Source organism: Anastrepha ludens, chromosome X, assembly GCF_028408465.1.
Source record: "Anastrepha ludens isolate Willacy chromosome X, idAnaLude1.1, whole genome shotgun sequence".
Taxonomy (NCBI): Eukaryota; Metazoa; Arthropoda; class Insecta; order Diptera; family Tephritidae; genus Anastrepha; species Anastrepha ludens.
Window position 1 is genome coordinate 10,391,114 of NC_071503.1, and position 24,228 is coordinate 10,415,341.

The following is a 24,228-nucleotide window of genomic DNA, read 5'->3' on the forward strand; positions in this document are numbered from 1 at the left end:
AAAAAGAAATACATTTAATCCTTCCTGCCAGGTTGTCGGTACGGTAATCTCCGCATAGTACTTGGGTGGCCAATAATTCCGCCCTTCCGCGGATGGGCGGATACCCAATTCCTATACGGAGCTGCCCTCTTAGTTCGTGGTTAGTTAGTATCCATAATATAGGGTTAAATCACCACTTAAGCCCCATCCCCGGGCCAAGGAAACCGACACGATAAGGTTAATATTGACTTTTATAAAATTAGAATTATTATTTATACACATTTTTTTTTAATACTACATATCTTGTTTCGTTTTTTTTCATTGGTAATGCATTTCAGAATTTCCGTCCAATATTAAACATTGAATTTTGTACTTTATTGCTATGTCTATACCTAATTCTAAAGTCATTATTATTTCTTAGTTCCTGTTTGATAAATACACTGGTGCATTTTTATTTTTAACTTTGTAAAAGAGTATTTGCTTCAAATCGTTCTCTTATATTAAACCACTTACTGACCTTATTTGATGTATATCTAAACTTAACATGACCTTAATTGATGTATATCTACTACATTTTACTATAAAACGCATTCCCTTATTCGGTGATTTTTGCAATATTTCCATTTGAGTTTGGTTGCAGTACGTACGAGGAGTGTTCAAAAATTAAGGCGAATTTTAAAATTTCACCAGTTATGTACACTCGACTTTCAGCAATTTTGGAACGAACTTCGCTGTCATACGCTTCCTGCACAAAATTTTCGAAAAGATTGCATTGCATGAACCAACCGATATGCCGACATCCTCAGCAACTTTTCTAATCGCTATTTGACGATTTTCCATAACATATTTTTTTACTTTCTCAAAATTTTCACCGGTTGCTGATGTGTTGGGGCATCCAGAGCGAGCATCATCATTCACATCTTCTCGACCTTCTGTGCAAAGCTTGTACCACTTGCGAACTTCTTTTTGACTCTCACCGTATGCCATCGTCAACATTTCAAGGGTTTTTGAACACTTAATTCTATTTTTTACACAAAATTTGATCCAACTTCTTTGATCCATTTTTTTCGATAACAAAAAATCGCCGAACACGCAAAACTCTTGTGTTATTTATGCCTCTTACAAACAAATCATGCTATATTGCTTAAACCGTGAACAGATCATCGTAAAAAATAACAATAATCCAAAATCGAATGTACGTAGCCCGCGAAATTTGAAAACTCGCCTCATTTTTTGACCACACCTCGTATATGTGATTGGTGAACAACATTAAAAATGTGGTTTATTATATCTATTTTATTCCGAATTATTCTAAAGTATGCTAATTTTTTATCAATCTTCTTGCATATATATTCAATATAATCCTTAAGTTTTAATTCTTTGTCAATAATTACTCGTAAATATTTGATTGTTTTTTTTTAATTTGTTGTTTATTTGTAATACAAATGTCCCGTTAATGTTAATTTTTAGCATCTTTGCCTTTTTTTCATTTAATTTAAGTTTGTTCATTTTTAACCATTTACTGACCTCGTTTATATCAGCTTATATGATATATTATTTTATTTTTACATGCTTTTTACATGAAAATGAACTCCTTCAGCATAATATTGAAAACCTATTTCCAAAGTGGTGACTCTTCTTCTTCCGCGGTTACAGTAAATGGCGAGCGTTACCGTGACATGCTCAAAGAGTTTTTGTTTCCAAAAATTGAAGAGGAGGACATGGACGACATTTGGTTTCAACAGGACGGTGCAACTTGTCACACTGCTAAAGTTACACTCGAACTTTTAGCTACCGTTTTTGAATTCCGATATCAATTGGCCGCTTCGGAGCTGTGATTTAAGCCCGTTGGACTATTTTTTGTGGGGAGCCGTTAAGGACAAATGCTATGCGAACCATCCAGAGACGATTGATGCTTTAAAACAAGAAATCGAAGTTGCCATTCATGAAATTGGAGGCCAATCAATCGAAAATGTGCTTAAAAATTGGGTTGATCGAATGGCCTACTGTAAAGCCAGTCGTGGCAGTCATTTGAACGATATTATTTCTCATTCATATAAGACAATGTTCAATATTCACAATAAAAAAAAAAGGTTAAAAAAATATTGATTAGTTTTTTATTTTATAGCCGATTCAAAAAGCAAATTTTACATGGCCCACCCTATATATTATATATATATATGTATGCCTTAAACCATTTTAGTTGCACTTCTCGAATACTATATTTGTACATTTATTGCAACAATTCTCTATTAATCGTCTCAAATACCCTCTTTAAATCTAAAACAATCGCCATCATTTCATTTTGTTTTTCATTGGTTTTCCATTCATCAAGGATATAATCAGCAGCTGTTTCACGCGAATGATTTGCACGAAACCCCGACTGGAATTTTGAGAAAAATTCATTAACTTTCAAGTATTCTATTTATAAGTTGCTGTTTCACTACTCTTTCCAAAATCTTTTCAATAGTTTTTAATGTAGGTGTAAATAGGCCTAAATTCTTCACCCCTTTCTGCTTTATTTTCTGGACCGGAGTTATCATTGACTATTTCAGTAAATTTGGAAATACACCCCTCTTTACTGACCTATTTACCATGACTAGACATGTGTGCCCTATGTTGCTCCAGTTATCTGTTAACATGCCCTTGCTTATTCCTAGGAAAACCATATAAATCGTTGTTTAAAACTTTGTGCCAGTTAAAAAAAACATCTCAAACTTTATTCAAACTCTTCAATTTGTTATAAAATTTTAAGAAACTTTTCGGGTATAGAGTAAGTTACTGTATTGTGAAGTGGGTGGCTAAAGTGACATACCAGCATATTTTCTAAATTATGCATGTCTATACAAGGATCTTTCCGTGAGCAAAATAGTAACACTTTACTCTAACAGTAACTGTAATAATACGTTCACATATAAGTAGATGATCTACTTTTTCGTGCTTAACTCCCAATCTGTAATTAAAAAGCAAGATTCCCCATACAAAATTTCTCTCCCAAAATCTGCGGTTATAAAATAATCCTATATAATAACCATACTTTTTGACATACAACCTTATGTTTTCTGTGTAAAGAACAACGGCGGTCGCCGTAGCTGAATGGTTTGGTGCGTAACTATTGTACCATTCGGAATTCAGTGAGAACGTAGTTTAAAATCTCGGCGAAACACCGAAATAAAGAAAAGAAAAAGTTTTTTTAATAGCGGTCGCCCTTCGGGAGGCAATGGCAAAACCTCCGAGTGTATTTCTGCCTAGAAAAAGCTCCTCATAAAAAAAAAACCTGTAGGTGCCGCTATTTGTGGAACAACATCAAGACGCACGCCACAAATAGGAGGAGGAGGAGCTCGGCCAAACACTCAGAAAGGGTATACGCGCCAATTATATATACATATATATATAAAGAACAACGTCAAAGTAAAAACTAAATAAAGTGGATGCCGGGAAAGAAAACAGGTTTGTAGACATAATTGTAGTAAAATGTTTGTTAGGTATTACTAACAATGCATCATAAAAATCTTTAGCTCGCGAAATAGACGCTTTAACGTGCTAAACACAACTTAGTATTGTTATTAAAAACAAAAACACAACAACATAAGTGAAATAAACAATATAAAAAAATATAAAAACAACGATATAAACAAAATTAGAATGCCAGTAGAGCGCACTCCACCCCGTGAACGGAGTATACCGCTATCTACCGCGCAAACAACAAATTCAAGTCAGTGCTCAACTTACTCTGATAAAACAGAAATAGAAACAAGAGAAACTAAGGCTAAAATAAGAGAATCAACAATTCCGCTATCGTGGAGTGATCAATGTAAAACACCAATAGCGTTAACGGCTAATCACCATCACGTGGAGAATCCGGTAATAAAGACTACTTTGGCGCCCTACAACTATCCGCAAGAGACAGCAGTAACATCATGCACGACAGCAACAGGTACTCACTACTCCATTATCACTACATCAGCAACAGCTCTAAGCTCAACAACAACAACAACTTCATCCACTTCTGCTAAACCAACCCACGCACCTTCAACTCCCTTTCAAACCGCAACACGCAGTGCTGAATGTAGCGCACCAACTACACTGATCGCATCGTCATCAACAGCAACGCACAATACAAGAATGCAAATGCAAAATGAAAAAAAAAAAGACTTCGTGCAATCACAGTTAAAAAGAAACCGAGATAAGCAATCACCAAACAAACTCGAACTCTCAAATAATAACAAAAAACAAAAGAACAAAATGCAAACCTCTACACAAACAACTCTACAAGAGTATTGGTTAGGCAACCCAGCTTCATCAAATAGGTTCGATATCTTGGATGTAGATAACGGACCAAATATCAATGAGCCAGAAAGCAACCCAGTAGAAAAAGACCCAGGTACGCAGCGTACACAAAAACCGCCATCAATATATGTACAACATGTAGAAAATGTGTGTACCCTAACAAATGCATTGAATTCCCTGCCAAATAATAAATTTGAAATAAAAGTTCTTAGCCGAAACGAAATTAAAATCCAACCGAAAGAAACAACACATTACACAAAAATAATAGACTTACTAAAACAAAAAAAACAAAATTTTATACATTTAGACCAAAAGAGCAACAAGGGTTTAGAGTATTTTTACGTCAGATGCATCACTCGACTCCTATCGAAGACATAAAAAATGAACTTTTTGAACTAGGTCATGAAACAACAAATATTCACAACGTACAAATTAAAAATGCTTCGGGAATAAAACAACCTCTGTCACTATTTTCAATTGAACTAAAATTAAATGAAAACAATAAAGACATATACTGTATAACTCATCTACTCCACTGTAAAATTAGTTTTGAGCCACCACGTCAAAAAAGAACAATTCCTCAATGTACAAACTGTCAGAGATACGGACATACAAAAAAATTACTGTATGGTAGATCCAGTCTGCGTTAAATGTGCTGGCAAACACAAGACAAATATGTGTAAAATTAAGAACAAAGCGGAAACAGACAGAATTAAATGTGCTCATTGTGGCGAAAACCATACAGCTAATTATAGAGGCTGCGAAATCTACAAAAAACTCCAAGTACAAAGATATCCGACACTACGCAAAAAAGAAATTCACGCCGCACAAGAACAAGGCAATAATGAACATCACCAGGAAATCTCGGCACTAATACAAATCTAAGGGTTTGATCCAGGCGTTTCTTATGCACAAGCAGCATCAACGAAAACATTAACAAACGAATTTAACAACCCTAATAGTACCACATCAAGTATAGATGATTTAACTGAACTTAAAACTATGATGAAACAATTGATAACACAAATGGCCACCATGATGAACATTGTAACCATACTGGTATCGAAGCTAGATGGTCGCCCTAAGTAAAATAAAAATAGCAATTTGGAACGCAAACGGACTTACGCGCCACGAACTAGAACTCAAGACTTTTATTCTAGACAAAGCAATTGATATTATGCTAATATCCGAGACTCATGCAACTCATAAAAAAACCCATACACTACACAAATCACCCAGATAACAAGGCTCACGGAGGAACTGCAATAATCATCAAAAAAACAATTAAATACCACGAACTTGATGGTTATAGAAAAAATAACATACAAGCAACGACAGTTTCAATAAATAGCTCAAATGGACCAATAACAATATCAGCAGTATACTGTCCGCCAAAATTCAATAACACAAAAGATCAATACCTGGAATATTAAAACCGACTAGGAAGTCGATATATCGCTGGAGGTGACTACAATGCAAAAAATTCTATTTGGGGATCAAGGTTAACAACTTCGAAAGGCCGAAAATTACTAGACGCTATAAGAGAAAATAATGGACACTTCATAAGCACCGGAGAGCCGACGTACTGGCCTACAGATATCAGAAAACAACCAGATTTAATTGATTTATGTATTGTTAAAAATATTCCACAATCCCATATCACCATTAAGTCATGTTTGGAGCTATCATCGGATCATTCCCCACTTCTAATGACAATTCTTGGATCTCTTCACCAACAAATTTTTAGAGGACTATATAATAATAAAACAGACTGGAATTATTTCCGACAAAGTGTGGAAGCACAATTGACTATAAATATTTCATTGAAAACGGAAAACGAGATTGACTCAGCAATAGCTTTTTTCAACGATTCCATCATCAAAGCCCTCACCCTTTCGACACCAAATATAAAAATTCAACAAAAAGAGTATATTCCAATACATATCAAACAAAAAATTCAACAAAAAAGGAAACTCCGTAAAAAGTGGCAAACCACTAAACATCCCGAAGATAAGGCAAAACTTAACAAATCAACAACCGAATTAAAAACATTATTAAAACAACACCAGGATAAAAAGCTTGAGAATTACATACATAACTTGGGGGCCACGGCAGTTAACAATTATTCCCTATGGAAAGCAACTAAAAACTTAGTCAAAGCAGTTCCACATAAACCTCCCATCAAAACACATCACGGAACTTGGCCAAAGACCAATAAAGAGAAGGCAAACACACTAGCTGAACACTTTAAAACAATATTCTCAAACGAAAAAGACAACCAGCACATTGAACAAAATGTAAATACGAGTAACCCAGAAAAGAGAATGAAAATTACAACCTCAGCAGAAATCAGATATCATTTGAAAAATCTGAACAGTAAAAAAGCACCGGGCTTCGATCTAATAAATGGTAAAATACTAAAAGAACTACCTGATGTATCAATTACATATATACGACAAATATTCAACAGCATATTAAGGACACAATGCTTCCCACGCCTCTGGAAAGTTGCACAAATAACGGCAATCCCCAACCAGGTAAAAGTGCATCAGAAATGACATCATATCGCCCTATCAGTCTCTTGCCCATTCTTTCAAAAGTGTTTGAAAAAATACTCTTTGCCAGATTAGACAAAATTCTGATAGAAAAAAATATAATACCAAGCCATCAATTTGGATTTAGACGACAGCATTCAACTGTGCAACAAGTCCACAGAGTTATAAACAAAATATTAAATGATATGGAAAATAAAAGGTTCTGCATAGCTACCTGGATATTGCAAAAGCTTTTGACAGGGTTTGGCATAAAGGACTACTACATAAGCTCAGCCAAATATTACCGCGGAATCACTTCACCATTCTCAAAAGTTATCTGGAAAACCGACATTTTTTTATAAAGTTCGAATTGTACCTGATATTTACAGCAGATATACCGATCCCAACCACAAAAAATTGCATGATACACATTCGCGGATGACACGGTTTTAATGGCATCGGATAAAATAGAAAAAACCGCGACTGACATTCTTCAACAAACAATAAATAACACCGGATCATGGTTCGATAATTGGCGAATAGAAGTCAACAAAGATAAAACGGTACAAGTAATATATACAAACAGAAAGCCTAAGAAACATAAATTAACAATGAAATAAAAATCCTTCCTAGTGCAAAGTACCTTGGCATAACTATAGATGAAAAACTAAATTGGAAACGACATATACAAAACAAACGAAATGAAATCAAAAAGAGTTCAGACAATTATATTGACTGTTGGCTAAAAATTCAAAACTAAGCCTTAACAACAAAGTAGTGATATATAAATCTATAATCTCACCCATTTGGAAATATGGCATTGAAATCTGGGGCACAGCAAAAAAAACCAATATCAAAATAATTCAACGGACGCAATCTAAAATACTTCGAACAATAACAAAAGCAGTCTGGTATATACCAAACGACGTGATCCACAGCGACCTCAATATCGACACAATAGATGACATAATTAGAAAATACAGCATCAAGCATATAAAACGACTAACAAATCATCAAAATGAACAAATGCGCAAACTACCACAATCGGAGAAAGCGGGAAAACGAAGATTAAAACGATTAACTCCAACAGAACTCACAATTTAACAAAACAATAAAGAAAAACAAAAATAATAATAATTATAATAATAAATAATAATAATTAATAATAATAATAATTATAACACAGAAAATAATATAATGTAATATAGCATAATCTGAAGCAAAATTGAATGTTTATCTAGCATTGGTTAGAGAACAAAGAATTCCAATACTACTTTAAAAATAATTACTTATTGTTAAAATTTAACAGATTGTAATTTAAAAAGGGAAATAATAAAAAAAAAAAAAAAAAACAAAAAAAAAAAAAAAATGCATCATATAACAGAAAAAAACGTGGATCCATAAGTGTGTGCCCTCTTATTACTTACAATATTATAAAATGTAAAATCGAATTTCGAATGCGTACTACTCCCATAATTTTTTGAAACCTCAGTAAACGTCGTTTTTCGTCGACGAATTTCCTCCAATTGTTTATTATGAGCAGCCAATTGCGCAATTAAGTTAGCTATTTCTTTTCCTTCTAAATTATCTATCCTTAATAATAATAAAAAAAACCAAAAACACCGAGATATCCCAACAAAATAATTTCTATGAAGAAAAACCTTTCACAACAGTACTGACAGCTAATTGTCAATTTTGCAGGTTATCTGCCATATGTGAGCGGATAGATTAATTTTGTGTATTTATTGGAATTAATGCATATGTGAACGTACTTTAACAGTTAACTGTTAAAAACAGTTACTGCAAGGCAGCGAGGGCCGATAAATGCTTAATATGCTGCTATTAATGTGCAAATACTTTTTGAATTTTGCGGTTGCAAATATTTTAAAGTGTGCTCTGGAAAAGGATTAGATAGAAATTTACGCAGATTCTCAACTTCAAATACTTGTTTATGGTTTTCCGTGAATATAGTTAATTATAGTTCAAGTTATTTTTTTTAATTCTTTAATATATTTCTAGGAAGCAAAGTTTTTGTCTTCAAACCTCGTGTTTGGCTAATGTGATATAGTTGGAGTAATTCAATTGCATATGGTGTTTGCGATATGGTATGATAGATCAATTAATACTATATTATATATATATATATAATTGGCGCGTACACCCGTTTTGGGTGTTTGGCCGAGCTCCTCCTCCTATTTGTGGTGTGCTTCTTGATGTTGTTCCACAAATGGAGGGACCTACAGTTTCAAGCCGACTCCGAACGGCAGATATTTTTATGAGGACCTTTTTCATGGCAGAAATACACTCGAAGGTTTGCCATTGCCTGCCGAGGGGCGACCGCTATTAGAGAAATGTTTTTTATTAATTTTGGTTTCACTGAGATTCGAACCAACGTTCTATATGTGAATTCCGAATGGTATTCACGCACCAACCCATTCGGGTTGCGAAAATGGTGTAATTATTTTATCGCTGTACGCACAAAATGCATCTTTTATGGCTCCTCTAAAGACCTACTACAATGAATATATAAGGCGGTTTATGCGACAACAAAGCGGAAAAGTGGCACAAATCGATGTCATAGAACGTTTTGCTAAAGCACCTGAAAGTCCCAACGTCTTAGATAGCAATAAATGGGTGCTAATGCACTAGTATATGTCCATTAGATAAAAAAGATTTTCAAGAAAGTGATCCCAAAATCACGAAAGTCAGTTGGAAGAAAACATTTTAGAAGAACCAGTTGCGAGCACAAGTAGCGCAGCTATGACAAATTTCATTAAGCCATGGAAGGTCTCATCACGGCTTCAGCTGAAACAGACTACCAGCTCCAGACGTAGGCGATCAGAAGCAACAGTATTAAAATCACAATAAAAAGCATCGAGGCAGGCACCAAAAATACTGAAAAACGTAAGAAGATACCACGATAAACGACAATCAATATTTCTTTGTGAGTCTTGTAAATCAATATGAAATATGTATGCATGCCGGAAATATAACTGTATTTCACCGGAACTTACAATAAATTCTAATTGAATCGTACACGTAGACGAAATAAAAATATTGGGCATAGTTTTCAGTAAAATTTTCCAATGAAACAACCATGTTGTTGAGTCCAATTAAGTATTCGTTTAAAATATATTTGGATTTTTGCCATAAACATCATCATTTCAAAAACCACATTATTTAAAGTTTACGTGATATACGGAGCGGCAGCCCTTGGTCGGGAAAAACCCGAGTCATTCCGGTAACGTGGAACCGGCTGCCATGGGAATGTTTAAGTTTTCGTCACATCGTTTGGTCCTTCGAGCCGGAGTTGGGGACTCACCACAAAATATACAAAACCTTTAAGAGATTTAGGACTTGAATTCTCCCCGCAACATTTATTAACGCAACACACGTCTTACACGTGAAAAAATTCTGAATGCTAGCATCCACTTAATCCGGTACTTAACGGAAAAATGCTTCGCACATTCAACACACTTACATATCTGGTAAAGACACTTGTGCTGAGCAAAATAGAGTATGATCTATAAAACTACGAGTACACTATGTCATCTACCGCATCTATGATATATATACCGATGAAGCCGCTGGTGTACTGGACGCCATGAAAACAGCCCAACAGAAGAGGAAAAAAGCTGTAATTTGCACTGACAGCCTTTAAGTCTTGGAAGCCATAAATGACATATACGATATAATAGCAACTGGGACACCATAAACATCATACGGGATATGTCCTACCAGTCTCGCCACACCAAACGGACACGTAGGAATTACTGATATCTTACGAACTAGTCTCCTTTAGTACCAGGTACAACAAAGCACCACAAGAGCACATATTCAACGTCACCTCTACTAAATTAGAAACTCAAATAACACACCTGCCATGTACTCAACAACAATCGGAAAATAAAATGTTTTGGTTTTGTCGTGCCTTCGCCTTGGCCACACAAACGAAATACATTCCCATCTGCTAAGCAATCAATTTAGCGCGGGTCTGATAAATAACATAACCAGGCGACCTATGCTATCGCTTGCATCAGACCACTTGCCCATTATCGCCTCAGTTGAGCGGCATGCCAACTTTGTTATCGCGAATCACCGGGCTTATAATAACTGTAACAAAGATTGTGCCGGCTTCGCGGAATTCACCGAGGACACCTTCTCTGTTAATGAAACCTGGGAAACCCGCCAACCAATCTTATCGGCTGATAACTCTCCTTTTCCCAGTAGTGAAAACACTTGAAGCCCTTCCTCTCCCGTTATTCGCGAAACACCTGGCCCAAGCCCCACGTCAGCATGGCTTCCGACGAGTGCGCAGCACTCACCGACATAAAGGCCCAAATAAATCGCGAGCTTATCCAAAACTACCCCTGCAAGAGGACTGTCGTAGTAGCGCTGGACTTGAAGGCTTTCGATACAGTCAGCCATTCTACGCTATTAGATGACAGTTTTCAGTCAACACTCCCGCCAGGGTTGAAAAGGTGAGGTGGTCCGCCAACTATCTGACCGCTCAGTGACACGCAGTGGATAAAGCTCCTGACTTACCAAAACACTGCTATTCGGATATCGACGGGTTGCCTCCTGATGTCCCCTCTTCAACACCTTCACAACGAGGCACAGGTACTCCCAGTAAAGGAGCACAAAAAACTACTCAGCAAACAGTTTCTGCTTGGGTGCTCCCGTAGGTTTCACCCATTACTTATCCAGAATTGTCCCCGACATACCAAACATATGTCTTGCATGTGAAGGCACCCCGCACGACACTAACCACCTTTGCCCCTCTAAACCCATTCATCTAACACTCCTCTCCCGCTGGACCCAACCTGTCGAAACAGCAAGTTTCCTGCGTCTACCTTTAGATGAGCTAGACGAAGACGACCGCTGGTATACACTACACTGACAGGGCTTGTATTGCTGCGGCCATACTAACCTAGCTGTTGCGCATGCGTCTTCATCTTCTTCTTCTTAATTGGCGCGATAACAGCTTACGCGATTTTGGCCGAGATTAACAAAGCGCGCCAGTCGTTTCTTTCTCGTGCTAACCGGCGCCAATTGGACACACCAAGTGAAGCCAAGTCCTTCTCCACCTGATCTTTCCAACGCAGAGGAGGCCTCCCTCTTCCTCTACTACCACCAGCAGGTACCGCATCGAATACTTTCAAAGCCGGAGCGTTTGTATCCATTCGGACGACATGACCCAGCCAACGTAGCCGCTGGATCTTTATTCGCTGCGCTATGTCTATGTCGTCGTAAAGCTCATACAGCTCATCGTTCCATCGTCTGCGATATTCGCCGTTGCCAACGTGCAAAGGTCCAAAAATCTTACGCAGAATCTTTCTCTCAAACACTCCAAGCGTCGCTTCATCGGATGTTGTCATCGTCCAAGCTTCTGTGCCATACGTTAGGACGGGCATGATGAGAGTGTTGTAGAGTGTTAGTTTTGTTCGTCGAGAGAGGACTTTACTGCTCAATTGCCTACTTAGTCCAAAGTAGTACTTGTTGGCAAGAGAGACTCTACGTTGGATTTCAAGGCTGATATTGTTATCGGTGTTAATACTGGTTTCTAAATAAACGAAGTCTTTTACAACCTTGAAATTATAACTGTCAACAGTGACGTGGGTGCCGATACGCGAGTGCGCCGACTGTTTGTTTGAAGACAGGACGTACTTCGTTTTGTCCTCGTTCACCACCAGACCCATTCGCTTTGCCTCTTTATCCAGTTTGGAGAAGGCAGAACTAACAGCGCGGTTGTTAAGGCCGATGATGTCAATATCATCGGCATACGCCAACAATTCTACGCTCTTATAAAAAATTATGCCTGAGCGATTAAGTTCTGCGGCTCGTACGATGCTCTCCAACATCAGGTTAAAGAAGTCAGACGACAGCGAGTCACCTTGTCTGAAACCTCGTTTGGTATCAAACGGCTCGGAGAGGTCCTTCCCAATTCTGACGGCGCTGCTGGTGTTGAGCAACGTCATCTTGCAAAGCCGTATTAGTTTTGTGGGGATACCAAATTCAGACATCGCGGCATGCAGATAATTCCTCTTCGTACTGTCGAATGCAGCTTTGAAATCGACGAAAAGATGGTGTGTGTGGATTCTCCTTTCGTGGGTCTTTTCCAAGATTTGGCGTATTGTAAATATTTGGTCGATGGTAGACTTTCCAGGTCTAAAGCCACACTGATAAGGTCCAATCAGTTGGTTGACGGTGGGCTTCAGCCTTTCACACAATACGCTCGCTAGAACCTTATAGGCGATATTTAGAAGACTAATCCCGCGGTAATTGGCACAGATTGCAGGATCCCCCTTCTTATGGATTGGGCAGAGCACACTTAAATTCCAATCGTCAGCCATGCTTTGATCCGACCATATTTTGCATAGAAGCTGATGCATGCACCTTCCCAGCTCCTCGCCGCCATATTTGAATAGCTCAGCCGGCCGTCCGTCGGCGCCCGCGGTTTTGTTGTTTTTTAGCCGCGTTATCGCTATTCTCACCTCGTCATGGTCGGGTAACGGAACGTCAATTCCGTCGTCGTCGATTGGGGTATCGGGATCCTCACATTCTGTGTGACATGCGCAGCTGTCACTGTTTAGTAGGTTCGAGAAGTGTTCCCTCCATAATTTAAGATTTCTCTGGACGTCAGTCACCAGTTCGCCGTCTTTGTTTTTAGAGGAAAACGCCCCGGTCTTAAAACCTTCTGTAAGCCGCCGAACTTTCTGATAGAATTTTCGGGCGTTGTTCCGATTGGCCAGCATCCCAAGCTCCTCGCACTCACGTATTTCGGCCTCTCGTTTCTTCTTTCGGATAATACGTCTCTCTTCTTTTTTTAGCTCTCTGTAGCGATCCCACATGGCTCGCGTTGCGCGCGATAGCAGCGTGGCTCTATGGACGGCATCCTTTCTTTCTGCGGCAGCATGACATTCCCCGTCGTACTAACTGTTTTTTCGGGCTCGCCGGAATCCGATTTCTTCTTCAGCGGCGGTACGTAGGGAACGAGAAATGTTGCTCCATTTCTCGTGTATGCCGGTTTGTTGGGCAGGGCTCTCTGAGAGCAGGAGTGAGAGTCGAGTGGCGAATCTTCTGGCTGTCTGTTGTGATTGCAGCTTTTCGATGTCGAACATTCTTTGCGTAGTTAGATGTACGGTTTTTGCTGCACAGAGGCGTGTGCGCAGTTTGGCTGCAACAAGGTAATGATCCGAGTCAATGTTGGGGCCTCGGATCGTACGTACATCTAATACACTAGAAGCGTGTCTTCCATCTATCACAACATGATCGATCTGGTTTCGCGTTTTTCGATCAGGAGACAGCCAGGTGGCTTGGTGGATTTTTTTTTGCTGGAATCTGGAGCTGCAGACTACCATGTTTCGTCCCCGGCGAAGTCGATCAGCCTCTTTACGTTACCGGATGTTTCGTTGTGCAGGCTGAATTTTTCGACTGTGGGACCAAAAATTCCTTCCTTGCCCACCCTGGCGTTGAAGTCGCCAAGCACGATTTTATTTGCGCTCCTTTACATGGCAGCTGTAGTAGATGTCGCAAGGTCCTATGGTTTGCTTGCCTTGCCCCGTCCATCGCATCTCTTGGATGGCAGTGATGTCAGCCTTTACTCTCACGAGGACATCAACCAGCCGCGCAGAGGCACCTTCCCCCATTCCCATGGCAGCCGGTTCTACGTTACCGGAGTGACTCGGGTTTTTCCCGACCAAGGGCTGCCGCCCCAGTATACTAGCCCTTTCTAGCGTAGCGCATATCACCCCACCCCTTACGTCACAGGAGCAAACTCTCGCAGCAATCCTGCTCCAAATGCTTTTCCTCAGGGCTGGAATCGAATCCAACCCAGGGCCAGAAGTATTCTACTGCTGCGTCTGCCACAAACGGCTCCACCCGAACCGCCACCTCGGTTAGGTGCAATAAGTGCAACGAATGGAGCCACCGTAAGACCTGTTCAGGCCTTAAGACTCACAGGGAGTGGACCACACGGTATGTGGCCACGTGTTGCCCCCGCCAGCAGGCGTCCGATGACTCAACGGCTACTACTCCCCCTGATAGGCCGGCACCACCAACCGCCATCACAACCCATACCTCCACAGTAAGGAGCCTATCGAAGCAACACAACTCCCCCGACTTAGCCCATACCCTTCCCTTCTGCTCCAACTCCAGTGCGGGGACAAACCAGTAGCTCTTGGTCCCCCGCACAGTCTGTTCCGTGTGTCAGACCAGAATACCTCAGAACCTGACATCAGCCAAATGCAATTCTTGAAATGGCTGGCGGCATTTTCGGAGATGTTCCCGCCTGCGCACCACCCGTGAGTGGACAACTGACTACGTTGCCCCCTGCTGCAGAGCTCTGCACCCGCAACTGCCCCCCGAGGCGCGGCCGCCCGCCACCATCAGGCCGCAACAACTACAACGGAATGCACAGCAGGCCTAACGTAGGCAACCCCACGCGTCCCTCACCACCCGTGTTACTGTTACCTTACCAAGAAGCTTTAAGCTTGTTCAATACAACTGGAACAGACTAACGAGTAAGGTCGCGAGATAGTTGACTTTATGAGCCGGCACAGTATTAAAATAGCTGCGGTCCAAGAAACAAAGCTGCACGCTAGGTCATCTCTGATCACCAGGGATGGCTATAACGTGCACAGACACGATCGCGAGCGAGACAATGGTGGTGGCCTAGCGTTTATAGTCCACCACACTGTGCAGTATCGTCTCATCGATGAAGGAATCGACCGCAGGTACAGCACCTTAGAATGTCAAGGCATAGCTGTCCGGTCAGGCGATTCCGAACTCGAAATATTTAACATATATATACCCCCTGTCACCTGCTGCCCGGCAGGATACCACCCTGATATAGGTGCGCTCATCAGAGGTGAAAACCGATTGGTTGTAGGTGACTTCAATGCGCATCACGATCTTTGGCATTCAAGCCTGCCAAATGATCGTAGGGGACAGCAACTGGCAGAGCAGATAGACGACTCGACATCCAGCACTGTGAGTAGTAGCGTTGGACCTAAAGAAGGCTTTCGATACAGTCAGCCATTCCACGCTACTAGATGATATTTATCAGTCGACACTCCCGTCAGGGCTGAAGAGGTGGTCCGCGAACTACCAGAGCGGTCGGCAGTCGTCAGTGATTTTTCGAGATCAAATACCAAAGCAGAGGAAGATTAAGCAAGGTGTACCGCAGGGTGGTGTCCTTTCTCCCTGGCTTTTTAACTTCTACATCTCGAAGCTCTCCCAACCACCAGCGGGAGTTTCCCTGATCTCATACGCTGACGACTGCACGATAATGACATCGGGCAATGACATCGATGGCCTGTGTTCCAAAGTGAACAACTACCTCACCGACCTTTCTCGCTTTTTCACTGCGAGGAAACTCCAACTTTCCCCCACCAAGTCCACGGCGACCCTCTTCACCACCTGGACAAAGGAGGTCAAGCTGTCCCTTATGGTAAAAGTCGACGACACACCAATTCCGACGGTAAATAACCCCAAAATTTTGGGTGTAACCTTTGACAGCTTGCTCTCCTTCTCTGCGCATACAACCGCAATTGCCACAAAAGTCCAAAATCGCAACAAGGTCCTCAAATCGCTTGCCGGCAGCACTTGAGGCAAAGACAAAGAACTGTTGCTTTCGACATTTAAGGCAATTGGCCGGCCGGTTCTAAACTATGCTGCGATTGTTCGGTCGCCTGGAACTAGTGATTCGCAGTGGACAAAGCTACAGACATGTCAAAATACCGCCATTCGGACAGCGACCGGGTGCCTCCTGTGGTCTCCCATCCAACATCTTCACAACGAGGCACAAATGCTCCCAGTAGTGGACCACAACGAACTGCTCAGCAAGCAGTTCCTGCTGGGATGTTACCGCAGGTTCCACCCCTGCAGACACCTCTTAGACTACGCTGACGAAATCCAGGACAAAACTGACCGAAACCTACTGGACCGGACAGTATTTAGACAGTCAATAAACGACATTGACCGGGAGACCGTCACCACCTTCTTAAGTTCCCGTCCTGTGAATGCCGTAATCGGAGTCCAACCACCACCTATCGCAGATGAAGAGCTCCAGCTTCCCCGTGAGACTCGTGTAACACGGGCACAATTACGTTCTGGATACTGTAGCAGGTTAAACTCCTACATATCCAGAATCGACCCCGACATACCAAACACATTTCCGGCATGTGAAGGTACCCCGCACGACACTAACCACCTCTTCACATGCCCCCGCAAACCGACTCATCTAACCCCCGTCTCCCACTGGACCCAACCTGCCGAAACAGCATGTTTCCAGCGCACAACCAGCTTTGCTGGAATGCTTCGCCTTCTCACGTTAGCTCACTCCCGAACGGGTGTTCGGAAGCTACCCAGAGGATACGTAGGCTAATCCCGGACGTTGTGAGCTGCTTGAACCATATGCAGAAGAATTGTCCTGGCCACTCCCAAGTGAATGGCGATCAGTAACTTTCCCCACTTGCGTGGACTTCTACACATGGAACCATCCTCCTGTGTTCATCTCTCCATTCTTTATTGGCCTCTTGGATATTGTTATTCGTAATTATTATTTTGTACCTCATAAAATATAATTGCGATTGGACAACTAGCAATGAATAAACACTTAAATTACTAATGCAGACATACTTTCCAGGTTGTCTCTGCTTTGAAGCCAGTATAACTCAACCTATAGTTCACAACCGGAACCTCCCAATAGATTTTATAACCGATGATAACATAATTTGCCTTTAGCAGCTTCCAACTTACAACAGATATTATTGCTTCTATACTCTTCTCAATTTCTGAGGCGGCGGTATGACTTAATTATATACCCAAATGGGCAGAAGTAAAAGTGGTCTTAATTCCCACAAGAGAGGAAACCACTCATACGAAATCGAAGGACTTCGGCCGTTTAACCTATCATCTTTTCTGTTAAAATCCTAAGAGCAGTTGCTAGATGGGCGTATCAAAGGAAAGATAAGCAAGAAGTTATCACCTTCCCAACATGCATACAGCAAAGGCAAATCAGTTTACAACTCACTTCATCATAAAAAACGCCGTCCCTGCCTTTTTAGGTATCGAGGGTGCCTTCAATAATATGATATGTATCCGCAAGCAATTACTACTTCGCTAACGGGAATGGGAGTAAACAGTACGCTTGTCTCGTTAATATATAACGAATGCTAACTGGGCGAACGATGAGCGCAAATTTGGGTGACACATCCATTAAGAAACTTCCGATCAGGGGTACACCCAAAGGTGGGGTAATCTCTCCACTTCTGTGGAACCTTGCCGTCAACTATCTTCTTCAAGAACTTAAAAAATGGGAGGTAAGATAATTTCATATGCCGATGATATTGTAATAGCAATATCAGGTAAACACCTTCCAACACTATGTGATCTTCAACAAAGATCTCTCAACAGACTATCACTTTGGTATAAAAGTCGAGGACTAGAAGTAAATCCGGGAAAAACGGATCTGTACTGTTGAGCAAGAAACATAAAACACCTGCTCTTAAACGAATATTCCTAGTGGGGAAACCCACATACGGTAACAGAAAGGAGAATTGTGATTACGGCATTGTCATCCGCGAACTTTTGGACTATTGTTTCTCTAACCAGCTGTAGATCGTATGTGTATAGCAAGTATAAAATGGGACCCATAATACTGCCTTGGGGTAAACCAAAGGTCTTGTCGCCTTGTTTGACAAAGAAATATCAATTTTCGGGGTAGGACGGTTTTCGGCCACCGTATCCGAATGGGTTGGTGCGTGATAACTATGCGGTTGTATGTAGTTTCGAATCTCCGTGCATTAAGTAGCAAAATGATAGATCAAGTTTTTCTGATAGCGGTCGCCCTTCGGCAAGCAATGGCAAACCTCCAAGTGCCGCTCTGCAATATGTTTTTTGTTCAAATGCTTTGTGTATGCTATTTATGAGTTTATGGACTTCTTCAATGGTACTGTGTTTTTTTCTGAATCCGAATTGTTGATTTGGAATTATATTTCGGTCTTAAATTAAAAGCATAATTATATTATTTTGAGGAAAACGGATTCCATTGAAATTTAAATTGGAAGTGTCGAGCCAAGAAGCACCGAGAGATTCGGTAACTCCTAAAACACACAGGATAAGAAGCCCATTAAATTTAAAGCTCTGGAAAGTGATATGGTAGATAGTCAAGGTGGAAAGGAAACAAGTAACAGAAGGGAGCAATCGGATAGAATTAAGACATCGAGGTGAGTAGAGCTGAGAGAATGTTCCAGATTCTTTAATAAATCTGAAAATATTCTCCAGTTTGAGAGAACGAATTTTACTCGTTCTCATGACATCGGAACCCAAAATTCAAATATGATCTTAAAGATTTCTCTGTGCACCGAAGTTCCGTCATCGTCCCAGAAACCATATTTATGGAGTCTATACATTGTTTTTATTGCTTCCTATTGTATCTTAAGATCTAAGGGGAGCCAACCAAATATAGCATATAGGCCGTCGCCGGAGGTTGTACTCATAGCACCCGGTATGCATAAACACACACTTTTTTGCAGCTTGTAAAGTTTCCGAAGTGTGGACTTAACCATAGCCTGTCGCCACCAGACCACAGAGGCATAAGTGGTGATTGGTCTGCCAAAGGCTCTACGGCATTTCTGAAAAATCCTTAATGCGCGATTCATCTTCGGCGAAACATGTGTCGCCCAAGTCACTTTGTTATCCAAGACTACTCCTAGATATTTAACTTTCTCAGAGAGACAAAGTTTCAGATCTTTAAGTGCTGGACGACTAGGTCAATCCAATTTCCGTTTTCTCGTGAACAAGACTAAGGTAGTTCTGTCCAGAATTCTCTGCACTTCCTTGCAAAGCACCACAACAGTAGTTAAAGAATACCCCTTGGGGACTTCCTTGCTTGGCCCTGATGGGAATAAGTTCGGGACTGTCCTCACCAGAGGATAGCAGCTTCTCAAAAGGCATGGAATGTATCCATTTTACAATGGTTTTAATAATTCCGTGTCGTTCGGCAGAGGAGCATATTGTGTCAAAGGAGGGATTATCAAAAGCTCCCTCAATCTGCACGAACACGCCCATTCTCTACCCGCTAGCTATTAGCCCGGCTTCAATCTTGCGAAATGGTGTAATGCTAATTCATTAAAGTTGTCAAAGGAAGATAAGGAAAAGCTGGTTGATTCCACTGTCTGACTAGCAATATACCAGCTATACCAAGAGGTTCCACGATCGCTACCGTTAATGTCAATGCTGCTTCTTACTTCTAAAAGCGTTCTACTACTCAGAAAATGGTTTTCAAGTAGAGCATTGAACGTTTGCGATTTGGAAATGGTTAAAAAGGTTTTCGAATGGAATCCAGTCTTACTGAGCGGTCTAGTTGGAGCACCTTACAAAGTCTAACTGTTTCCTTCGTTTCTTCGACTGTACTACAGACATTTTTATAAGATTCAAGTTTGGCTTGCCTCACTGTTTACTTATATTCTCTCTGCGTAAGCAGACGCAGCAATAGAATACTTCTGGCCCATTTCATCTTGAGCTTCCAGTGATATATTTATTTTGAGTTTTTGTTCTTATATTTGGCAAGCATTAGTCCAATTCGTTCTAGAGATATATAGACCCAGAGATTGTTTTATTTGAGTAGGTCCAAGAAAGGTCATAATTGATGGTGAAAGGTCTGAGGATAACTCTAAACATGATTTTATTGTCAGACTTTCATACGACATATTTTTAATTATGCAGAAGTCAATTAAGTCCGCTTGTTTTTTCGTATCTGCTCACCTGTGCTAATAAACCGACTATTTTTTTTTTCTAATGGCTTCAATTAATTGCGTCCCTTTTTTATTTGATAACCTTGACCCCCAAAGTATGTTTTTAGCATTGCAGTCTACTCCGGCTAAGTAGCAATTCCCTAGCGATTTTAGATAATGCAGGTATGGTTCTTTTGTGTTGTTATATTTGGGGGGGACAGTAGACTGCAGATATTGCTATTTGCCCTTTTGTGTCTTCTATGGCTATTGTGGTGGTTTGGATGTTTTTTTCTCTGTATACCTCCAGTTCAATGTATTTAATATTTCTTTTGATAATAATTGCTGTCCCACCGTGTGCTTTATTGTCGGGTTCATTTGTGTAATGTATATTATAGTTCGGTATGTTAACAAAAGTTTTGTCAGTGGCATAAGTTTCAGAGATCAATATTATATCGATTGATTTATTTATTAATAATGATTTAAGTTCCAGAACGTGGCGAGCAAGTCCATTCGCATTCCATATAGCTAAGCTATTTTTTATTTCTTTCGTTCATCTAGTTTGGTAACGAGCGGTGTTAATATGTTCATCATACTTGTCATTTGGGTTATTAATTGTCTCATCATTTCTTTAAGTTCGAACATATCGTCGTTATTTTTTGGAACATGTTCGATGTTATTTTTTGTTTGATTCGGTTCTTTTGGTGTTGTGTTGATTGTTGTTGCCTGGGCGTATGTTATGCCTGGCACCACTCGTGTTGTATTTGCGTTTGTTTCAATTGTCTCATTATTCGTTTGTTCTTTCTCATTTTGTATACTTTATTTTACGTAGTGCCGGATATCTCTGGACTTGTAGTGCTTTATATATCGCACATCCGCGGTAGTTTGCTGTGTGATTTTCACCGCAATGTATGCATTTTATGCTATTTTTATTATTGTCTTTAATTGGACACATAATTGTGTTGTGTTTGCCTGCACATTTTACGCACGCTGGGTCTATTTGACAATAATTTTTCGCATTGCCGTGTCTTTGGCAGTTTGTACATTGTGGTACTATTCTTTTTTGACGGGGTGGTTCAAAACTAATTTTGCAATGTAGAAGATTAGTTATACTATACATTTCTTTGTTATTATCCTTTGTTTTTAATTCAAGTGAAAATAGTGAAAGTGATTGTTTTTCGCGCTCTGAGTTGGTTATTTGTATGTTATGAATATTTGTTATTTCGTGACCTAACTCAGCTAGCTCTTGTTTAATTTCTTCTGTGTCAGTTTAACAGTGCATATTACGTAGTATTACTTTAAATCCTTTGTTCCTTTTTATTTTAGTAGTTCTATGATTTTTTTATAGTGTAGAGACTCTTTTGGTTGTAATTTTATTTCGTTTTTGCTAAGTACTTTCATTTCGTAAAATATATTTGGTATCGAATTCAACGCGTCAGCTAGAGCTTTTATATTTTGGACATTCTGAACGTATACCTATAGATGGAGGTTTTCGCATGCGTGGAGTTTTTTGGCTGGTCGTCCGCTAAGAGAGCAAACTTGTTTGAAGAGGCTGGACTCTTTTAGTGTTGTCTGTGTTGTATTTTGTGCTTTGGGTTTATGTTTTTTGCTGCTTTCTGTTTGTTTGTTTGATGGTTGAGTTTCACGATTTCTTATTTGACTAAGCTGCTCTTTACAGTTGGTGTAATTTAAATTATTTGCATATAGTACAATACTTGCGTGTTTGTTGCTAGTGATGCAATTGTGGAGGCGATCGCTGTATACACGGTTGTGGTTGTGGCTGTTGATACTGCGGTAGTTATGTATTGTCTTTGTGTTGTTATTGTTGTTGTAGACTTTTTAGAGGATGTCTCATCAGAGTGTGAAGTTAGAATAGTATAGGTATAATTATTTTTGTTGGAGAGAGGAGTTGGTGATAGTGGAGTGATTGGGGTAGTGGATTGAGCAGTCCAAGGGAGTGCATCTGCCGTATTCACAGCTGATGCGGCGTATTTCATTTGTTGACTGCCTAATAAGGCGCTAAGAGAGGAGTCATTTTTATTCTCTCTTGATATTTTTTGACTTCGCGCACTGAGCAAACACATTTGAGAGAGCGCACTGAGATTGTTTTTATCCGGTGGGAGTATGTTGTCAATACGAGCATAACTCGGTGTAGGTGGTGTTCGCTCTACTGGCATAACAGGATAAACTATATTTAATTTTTTTTTGTTTTTATTATTATTTGTTTTTTGTTTTATTTATTCTTTTAGTTTGATTGTTTTTGTTGATCCAAACTGTATTGCGATCTGCAATATTTTGGTTAAAGCGTCTATTTCGCTTGTTGTTGTATTTTTATTATTTCTTTAAACACAGATATTGGTAGATATTGGAGCGTAAGAAAAAACACGTCCGCACTGATGAAAAAATCTAACTAACTTAGCACTTAATTCAATTTTTTACACGAAATTTGATGCAACATTTTTTTTCGATAGCAGAAATCGCCGAACACACAAAACTTTTATTTATGCCTCTCACAAGAAAAACTAAACATGCTATATTGCTAAAACAGCGAACATATCTTCAAGACGACTGTACACATAAAAAAATAATAATCGAAAATCGAATATACGTAGACAACAAAATTTTACACCTTCACCTTATTTTTTAAACACACCTCATATTCATATCCATAACTCCTATTTTTTTTAAATATCAATAGGGTGTTCGAAATTACAGACTGAGTGCTATATTTTCGGATGCTTCCAAGATTCTTGGGCACGATATTAATGCCAAGTTTAATTTTTCTGTAAAATCCATGATCTGTCCCTAGCAGCAGGGGCTTGCTACCGATCGATCGACAGTTTCTAATCTCGCTGTATGAAAATGATATCAGTAGTAATGGTATTAGTAATTGTTTTTCCTTTGCGAGATACGTACTTTACGCGGAAGACTTAAAGATATTTTCGCTAATTAAAGCCACTTTGGATCTTATTAGCCTCCCTGAAGTGGCGAATTCAATAAATTATTTTCGATTAATTTAATCAAAAATTTTTAATATATTGTCTTCAAGTCTTTGTCTACAATATTTGCCGTTTGCACTAAAGATTTAGCTATTCACAAACTTTTGTTAACTAACACTCACGAGCAGTTTTCTTCTATTTATTCAAACTGATAGATTTAAATACCAAAATGAGCGAATAGTTGTGTTTTTGAGTATTTCTTCAATTATATTTGCACAAAGTAAGTAAAATAAATTAGTTCTTTATTTGAAATTAATGTTTACTTAATACTTTTTATACATATGTACATACATATATTGCTTAAATATATCAAAAAAGCCGCTCCACAGCCAAGAAACTCAATCAAAAATTTCTTTTACGGCTTGCTGCTCCACTTGCGACATGGGAAATCTCACTCTTGCTCAAAACATGGAACGGTTGATTGCATCTGTTACACTATTGCTGACGGACGACTGGCTCATGGATATTCCCTATTGCTCACCTACGGGTCGTTGATAACATAAAGTTGCAAAAAATCGCAGTGCAGCTAGAACCTTGTAATATAAAGGCAGAGTTTAGAATTAAATTAGCTTGAATATTACATCATTTACCTGTTTTTCAGTCGAAATCGGAGTTATTCTGGAACCTGTAAGATGACTGTCAACCTGAAAAATTAGGTCCTCAGTCAAGTCAGGAGTTAACCGGAATAGT

At 39.7% G+C, this 24,228-nt stretch overlaps 2 protein-coding genes across 5 annotated transcripts in view; both read left to right on the forward strand.

Moving 5' to 3' along the window:
• The window catches only part of LOC128869682 (uncharacterized), an 81,073-nt gene extending 67,266 nt beyond the window's left edge, over positions 1-13,807 (forward strand). The window contains exon 2 of the mRNA XM_054112288.1: positions 1,580-13,807. Within this exon, the coding sequence (XP_053968263.1) occupies positions 3,625-4,647 (1,023 nt within the window). The 5' untranslated portion in view covers positions 1,580-3,624 and the 3' untranslated portion in view covers positions 4,648-13,807. The remainder of the gene's footprint in view (positions 1-1,579) is intronic.
• LOC128869681 (uncharacterized) overlaps positions 1-24,228 on the forward strand; it is a 144,039-nt gene that overhangs the window by 67,266 nt on the left and 52,545 nt on the right. The gene's annotated exons all lie outside the window — the stretch shown is intronic.